This window comes from Salarias fasciatus, chromosome 15 (genome assembly GCF_902148845.1).
Source record: "Salarias fasciatus chromosome 15, fSalaFa1.1, whole genome shotgun sequence".
Lineage (NCBI taxonomy): Eukaryota > Metazoa > Chordata > Actinopteri > Blenniiformes > Blenniidae > Salarias > Salarias fasciatus.
In genome coordinates, this window is record NC_043759.1 from 27,307,673 (window position 1) to 27,315,434 (window position 7,762).

At 40.4% G+C, this 7,762-nt stretch overlaps 1 protein-coding gene across 1 annotated transcript; it reads left to right on the plus strand.

Annotated features, from left to right (window-relative positions):
• Positions 1–1,280: 1,280 nt before the first annotated feature.
• LOC115401676 (uncharacterized) lies at positions 1,281–6,785 on the plus strand. Its single transcript, XM_030109958.1, has 9 exons — positions 1,281–2,144; positions 3,329–3,453; positions 3,597–4,019; positions 4,108–4,327; positions 4,869–4,967; positions 5,047–5,267; positions 5,543–5,687; positions 5,953–6,062; positions 6,193–6,785. The coding sequence occupies exons 1-9, from the start codon at positions 2,084–2,086 to the stop codon at positions 6,502–6,504; spliced, it is 1,716 nt and encodes a 571-aa protein (XP_029965818.1). The 5' UTR covers positions 1,281–2,083; the 3' UTR covers positions 6,505–6,785.
• Positions 6,786–7,762: the final 977 nt, after the last annotated feature.

A 7,762-nucleotide genomic window follows, 5' to 3' on the forward strand; every position in this document is an offset into this window, starting at 1 on the left:
ATAACAAAGGCAGTAGCCTGTGTTTTCAGATCCTAAAACAGTGGAAATTCTATTTAGCATTCTGATATAAAGTAGCACGTAAAGTACAATGTTTATCACAGATGGAATAATCTTTATAAATAGTCATTTGAATGTTAAATCATCTTTGCTCACTACACCTGGTATGTTTTAGCTTGAATATACCATTTTGTCTTATTCATACATGAGGTGTTAAGTCACACATTACTGTACTGTACATCAAATTCAGTAGATTGTCACCAGTTAACGTACTGTTTGTGCTGTGACAGCTCGGTCCTGGTTAATGTCAGTTTGCCTTTCTTCAGTGTCAGCTGTACAAAGCTGATGACTGGTGATGCTGGAATCCTGAGGAGGCTGATCAGGTTGGATGTTGTGCTGTCACATAAAAGAAAAAAAAAATTACCTTACATTTTATTTATATTTGCAGACATATTGCATTCATGTTAGATTAATTTGTTTTTATACAAACCAAGCTGCATTTGCATACAAGTCCAACTGATTTAAAATCAATAAGTTAACATCCTATTAACTTTAGGACCCGACTGAAGGACAGCATGTGAAGCTACAGTTATGTGGACAAAGACATAATTACTGATCATAGTTTTTTTCTGTTATTTTTTATTTGGGAATTTACATCATGCTCTGTGCATTTTACTTCCAGTGCAGACTTTTTTTACGCTGCTGCCATCAATCGTCACCGTCATATACAATATCAGTAAATTTCAAAATAAAACACAAAACCTCCAATGGTAAATCATCATTTTGTCAACATCAGTGCTGGCATAAGCAACGGGTCATCTGTCAGTCAGAGGGTCCTACAGCTTAAAGCTCGTGTCCGGAGTTTTGAAAGAGAAAGGTTTTTTTTTAATCCAACGTCTCAGGTTCCGCCCTCCCTCTGCTTTCATGAGCGACCAAGCCACGCCCCCTTAATTGTGCACGCTATTATCCGTCGGGTGAAAATGAGAGCCTCCGAGTCCTACAGCATCCTACATGTTTAGCTGTTTACGGTGGATGTTCAGCAGACCGTGGATATATCCGAGGTGAGCGCGGCGGCTTCTGTGGAGCTAACTCTCCTCTGCTGGGCGAGCGGCCGTGCTCTCTGGCTGCTCCACACTTTGATTGACAACACGAGAATGCGGAAGCTCGAAATCTATTGGCTGACGCTGACCGGCGCTTTTTCGGATAACATGGGGGTCTGTGAGACGAAGGCGGGGCTCATAAATAAATTTTTATATTGCTTTATGCTAATGTTATTGTAGTATCGAACCAGACTGAACCAGACAAGCTCTGTTGAAAAATGATACATATGTTGGAAACGAACAGAAACTCCGGACACGAGCTTTAAAGGACATCATGCATGAAAAAAACAGGATTAATTCTAGCAAAGTTACTCACTTGTTGCTGCAGTGGTCCTTGACTCTCCTGTGGCTGTTCGCCATCTGGTGTGGTCCTTTCAACAAGATGCTGGGAATGTCTCCTCTTCACATGATGATAGAATGAGTTGTACACTCGATATTCCTCTGTACACCCGTCAATACCACAGAGCAACCTGAAGTCAGGACTGCGGCTGTGCATTCGATTGATGTGGCTCAGTAAAAGTTTCATTGAAAAAGTGACGAAAATGAGGCAGATGACGCAGCGCCAAATCATTTTGAAAATTTCAAAAATTAAATCCAAAGCTTAAACAAGTCGAAATGTTCCTGGAGCATCTGAGAGCGGGAAAAAAACAATCTCGCTGAAGCGTTTAAATACGGGCTGTTCCATTGTCCGTCAGTGCAGGGGAGATTTATGAATTAAGTTCTTTTTTATTATTATATATAACGTAAGGAGGAGCTAGTTGCAGTGATACATTTTTAAATATCCTTCATGAATTTCAAAATTTCACTCCATAAGTTAATAAAAGTCTCCCTTCCTACAATATTTACAACATATACGTCAACCCAGAACGTCACATGGGACGTTCCAAGTGCGCCAAAGCGACAGTGACGGAGCAGTGGCGGTCAGTTGCGGCGGACCTGTGCTGTTTGAATTTGAGCGCTGGGAATCCTCATAAACGGACAACGACATGGAAGACGATGGAAGTGCTTTTTCGGGGATGGATACCACAACAGTTGCAGTACTGAAAGGTAACCTAAATTTGCTTTTGACAGTCTTTAAGGTCATTGTGGGCTCACGTGGTGCTCACATGGCGCTCATGCAGTGCGCCATGCATGCACAAGCTTTTCTGTTGCTACAGAATACTGTTTATCTTCTCTTTTGTTACAGATTTATAAAAATTGAAGCACATACATTTTCAGTCTATTATCATTTAGTATTAAAGTTTATTTAGCCTTTTTTTCTGTTTCTGAATTACTGGGGCAGCAAGTGATTAGATACTTTAATTTCTGTCAGCAGACCTTGTAATCCTCCAGACCCTCCATACAGAGTCTGCTCTCTCCATGCATGGGATTTTCACTATTTGGGTGTCTTTGTAAATTGAGCTACAGCCTGATAGCTTCACAGAGTCACTTTTCAAAGTTAGCATGATAGCATCTGTCATGGTTTGTTTGCTGTGGCGCTCTGGCGCATGCGTATCCTGGCTCGTGCGCGAGCTGCACGGGCTCACAGGGCTGTGCGCAGACCCTAGCAGACAAGCAACTTACAAAACAGCGCAAGTTCAGCGTTGCAGTACACACACTGAACGATATTTTCAGCACTTCAAAGTGTGAAGTGGTCCCAGGCGCCAGACCTTTTCAGTCTTTTTCGCCCATCTTCCGTCACCTCTCTCTCTCTCTCTCTCTCTCTCTCTCTCTCTCTCTCTCACACCTCATTGCCACATGAGGTTAATGAAAGGAAGCCTGGAGGTATAAGACTTTGTCTCGATCATTTTTTGTATTTGAGTTACTCGAGTAATAGTTGCAGCCTGAGTAAATGCAGTAGCTAGGTGACAATGGCGGGAGGGTGTGGAACTAACGCAGCTGGCGCTGAGCTGTGTGTCAAGTTACCACATACGCAATGAATGGGTTTGCCACAGGTCTGTACTTTGCACGTTTGGTGTGAAACCGGCTTGAGTTCAGCATAAGATGGGACATAGTGGGTGTCCATACTAACTTTAACGTATGAAAAACACTACCTGATATGCCAAAACCATTTGTGATTTTATTAGAAATTGCATGCAGGCTTAAATTAAATGTAAATTCATATACCTGCTTCAGAAGTTCTTCTCTGCTACTGCCATCAGCACATTCTCACCCTTTCAAATAGGATTGTGACTTATGTACCAGGTAACAAAATAACACATATTCACAGTGTGTTTGTATGTGTCTTCCAGCTGCTAATGTCAGCACAGACATGCTTTCCAGTCTCTCCAAGGAGGACTTGCGAGACCTCTTTCCAGGGCCTGAGCACTTTATCCGAAGGATGGCCATTTGGAGGACCATACATGGTGGAAATGAGGTGATATTAGATTTAAAATTGTGTAGTTAGTACCGTTACTATGCTGTGTTGTAACATCAGGGAAACAATTACTTTTTGGTGTTGTCTCTAGTGTTTTACTATTCACTTAAAGTTTATGTGAGATAAATGCTTGTCTTTTTCAGTATGAACAATTAGCCTACAACAACCAGCCTCACCCAGGCACCTCTGGATGTGATGCCACCTCTATTCCCACTACCCCAACCCCATCCACCCCTCCATCCATCCCCGCACCAGGAGACAGTGCCAGCAGAACTGTACAGCTTGTATGTCCACAGTTTGTTGTTTACACAGACACAGAGTTGGAGCAGTCGAGAACCGCCTATTTTGAAAAGCAACGTGCTGGACAAGAAGGCGACTATACACTCTCCAAAGAGCTTCGCTGCCGCTTAATAAGGAATACAGTAACAAGCATGCTTGCCATTAAGACAGCTGCTGAGGATGACTTCCAATATCCATGCTGCAGAGAGCTATCTGCGATGGCTAAGCGTCTCATTGAGTACTACCCGATGCTGCGGGACAGAACTGCAGCCAGTGGAGATGAGTGGGTAAGAGGATGTGCTTTATTCAGGATCACTGGTTTTATGGCTTGATTTAAATTTCATTAATGTGATTCTTTGTTTGTTTTATTTTCAGAAATCTGTCAAGAAGCAGCTTTTGAAAAGGGTCCAGAACGTGACACCCCCAAAAAAGAGACAGGGAGCAACTCCCTCAAGAAAGAGGCAACGAGCCATCATCAATGAGAGCAGCAGCAAGGAGTCATCCACTGATGACAGTGGGTCCACTGCTTCAACTTTGATCTTGGAAAGATCACCACAGTCTGGAGGCAGTTCCCCAGAGGCTGAACAGTTGGATGGTAAGAGCACATATCAAACAATCAATCAATCAATCTTTATTTGTAAAAGCACTTTTCATATTCATGATAAAGAACGCAAAGTACTGAACAGTAAAATCAGTCATAAAAACAAGAACAAAAACCACACTGTCAGTATGCATGCGCACGCACGCACACACACACACACACACACACACACACACCCAGGTGTACATGCACACATACATACAGACATACTCCCATTTTGTGTCACACAAAAGAGGAGACATGACATATTGAGACTGTGTTTTTGTATTACAACTACTACCAGTATTGACAAGCAGGAATGCCTTTATTTTTAATTTTGTAAATGTAACAATTTCAACATCTCTTAAAACCTTACTTTACAACTACAAGATTTATCATAACCGTGCCACTTCATACATTTGTGATCAGTAAACGTTTAGTGACAAGACTAAAATGTACTATTTCACATGGGCTAATGTCTATAACTCACTAAAATATTGATTCAGGTACATTCTATTTGACCTGTATTTTAAATAAATATTGATTTTTGTCCCAGTACCAGCTTCAGGTTCTGGTCCTGGTGGTTCATCTGGAAAGAGGAGACAGAGAGAGGACACTCCTGTTGACTTAACACTTCAGACTAATTCATCTGAAAGTAAGTAACTTTGAATATTTTCATGTTTCTTGTAACTGTAATGGCAGAAACAGTGATTGTAGTTTCATTTCAACAATAGGGCCTGAAACTTCTGACAGCCTTCAGAACCAGGCCAGACACTACGGAGTTCTGCAGGAGCTGTACAAATCCAGGCCCAGACCCAACAAGAAGGATGTTGCCCAACTGTTGGACCTGGAATACCAAGCAAGACGGGCTTACATCAACTCTGATGTGATGAGGGAACAGGACAAACCGACCAAGATACTTCAAGCATATCCCTGCTTCAGAGAAGTGGATCATGTAAGCAAATCAAATCATTCTCACTGATTTATATTTAATATGAAGTAGTAAGGCATTAGTTTGCACATTGTATAATGTTAGCCATTTCTTCCATTTTTAATATAAACTGAGCAGATATTCCCAGTTCTGTTTTGCACAAATTGTTTCATAATTCATAAAGCAGATTAGTCCATAGTTTCCTCTTCCATATAGGTCCAGAAATGTTTTACTTGCTATATTTGAGTGGAATGCATCTTTTAAAGATATTTTTCTATCTGTCTGTTCTCCTGTGGTAGATAATGGATGAACTGCAGCGGATCCTCGATCAAGGAAACTCTCACTTCATACCTGATCTGAAGAAGCGCTGGGGGACCTTTTGTACGAAGATCCAGTTTTATGGAGTTTTCAAAAAAGTCATGAGACCTCCAGTGGCGGATGAAGGTAATGACACACTTGATAGAGAATTCATAGACTGGCCACAGTAGTTGGTGCTTCTTATGCTACCCAGGTTCAGACATCCACCCAGTGCTCACCATTTACATAACTTGTCAACTGTCATCATCACCTTACCATGTCCACTTTCATCCACATATAACTCACTGTTCTTTACTGTCTCTCCCAACCACATTTACTGCCTCTTGTCATGTTGCTCTCCTATCTTTGTTTTTATGTTTTTTGAATAAGTGATTTTTTTTTCTCCCCACAGTTAAGCAAGCCATTGCCACAATGAAAGCTTTGCCTGACATCTTTCCATCACCTTTTGCTCCACCCAAGAAGTTAGGGCATGCGAGTGAGGCTATGCTTCACATCCTCAAGGTAAGAAATTCATACATGTATGACAGTTTTTCATGCACTTTACAGTATACAGTTTATCAAATGTTACTACTTGACTCGAGTAACTAAACGGTGATTTGTTATGGTGATTATATTTGTATTTGTGTTTCAGTCTGCAGAAGATGCCAACACCTTTCTTCAAACCAGACCACTCTCCAGCCCTGTGGTGATTGTCACTGAGACCAACTGCATTCTGGCCATCGGTACCATTCCTGTGCTGACCTTCCCAAAGGAGGACATCTCTGACAGTGTGATGTACATCATGGCATGCTACTACACCTTTCACCTCACATACCCAAAGTGCTTGGCCACACTCCTGTCTGTACTCCAGACTGAAGTCCTCATGGATGCCATTCATGACAAAGACATGACGTCTTCATACAAAAAAGCCATGGCTGAGTGGAGGAAGTTCATCACTGAGTAGGCTTGTACACTGAGCTCCAGTTCCAGGAAAAGTTTTGTGGTTTGTTTAGTGCGAGAGCAAGGCACTTTCTCGTGTCAAATGTTTATTTTAGTTTATTATTCAGTTTACACATCTGTCCATTCATTTTTTTCAACGGCTGTTGTAGCTGCATGAATGGTCGTGTTGACAGTATCGATGTGTTTTATTTTCTGAAACCTTTTGGATAATCATTGTGATAAGTAATTATCATGGTTTGTTCTGTTCATGTGCACCATGAATATAATAAAGAGGGGAAAAGAAATTAGAATCATGTCTTCATTTAGGCAAATGACATTTCCTGTCAGGATCACTGATTATTAAGCATTCATATTTATAATTTCCACAGCTTTTTGCTCATTTCAAGAATTTTAAGAAAATGATTCTACATATTGAGAAAAATATTCTAAAATGTTATCTTTCTATCAAGAAATAGTTTTTAGTACAACATTGCTGGTTTCAAGAATTGTAATGCCTGGTGTATAGCATTATGTCAAGGTGGTGGCACTAGCATTTACTTGATTTAAGAAAAGTTTCCAATATATTAAGAAAAAAAGTATCATATATTTTGTCTGTATCAACAAAGCTGTACTTGTTATGAGTGAAATTCACAAATTTTAAGATATCTCCAGTTCACTAGGGTTAGATATATTTACTTGTTTTTTAGAATCTTGACAAGTCTAATTTTCTTGTTCCATTGGCAGATAATTTTGCTTATTTTAAGTAATATTACCCCAATTTTTGTATATTTTTTTCTTGTTTTTCAAAGCTGACTTTTTGCAGTGTGATTTTAAAAAGTAATCCCGCTCAGTAATCCCTGCTTTTATCAGAAAAACCTGGACCCAGATTACACTTTTTTTAATGTACTGTAACGGATTAAAGTTACTTTTTTTGGAACCTAATTACGTGACGCCGTTACATGGAATCCATTCCTCCCCAACCCTGGTGGAGATGAAGTTTCAGCGTGGCAACATTTAAAACAATACAAATCATTCTTCATTTCAAAGAACTCCAACATGGACTCGAGGTTTGTTCTCCTGTGTTAAACTGTAGTTTGTGTCGCTGTCGCCATTTTTACCACGACCAACTTTCCAACATTTGCTCTGCGCTTCCTGTCTTTTACCACAACTCCACCTGGACGAATCAGAAAATAACTTTTATCCTCTGACTTCAAATCTATTCTTAAAAGTAACGAGCAGTGAGGCTCTTCATAGAAATGTAGTGGAGTTTTTCATTTGTCTTT

Excerpts from the sequence above, each read along its gene's own strand:
- LOC115401676 (XM_030109958.1), top strand. The coding sequence starts at position 2,084 with ATGGAAGACGATGGAAGTGCTTTTTCGGGGATGGATACCACAACAGTT. Across the intron at positions 4,328-4,868 it reads AGAGGCTGAACAGTTGGATG|TACCAGCTTCAGGTTCTGGT; the intron begins GTAAGAGCACAT and ends TTTTTGTCCCAG. Across the intron at positions 5,268-5,542 it reads GCTTCAGAGAAGTGGATCAT|ATAATGGATGAACTGCAGCG; the intron begins GTAAGCAAATCA and ends CTCCTGTGGTAG.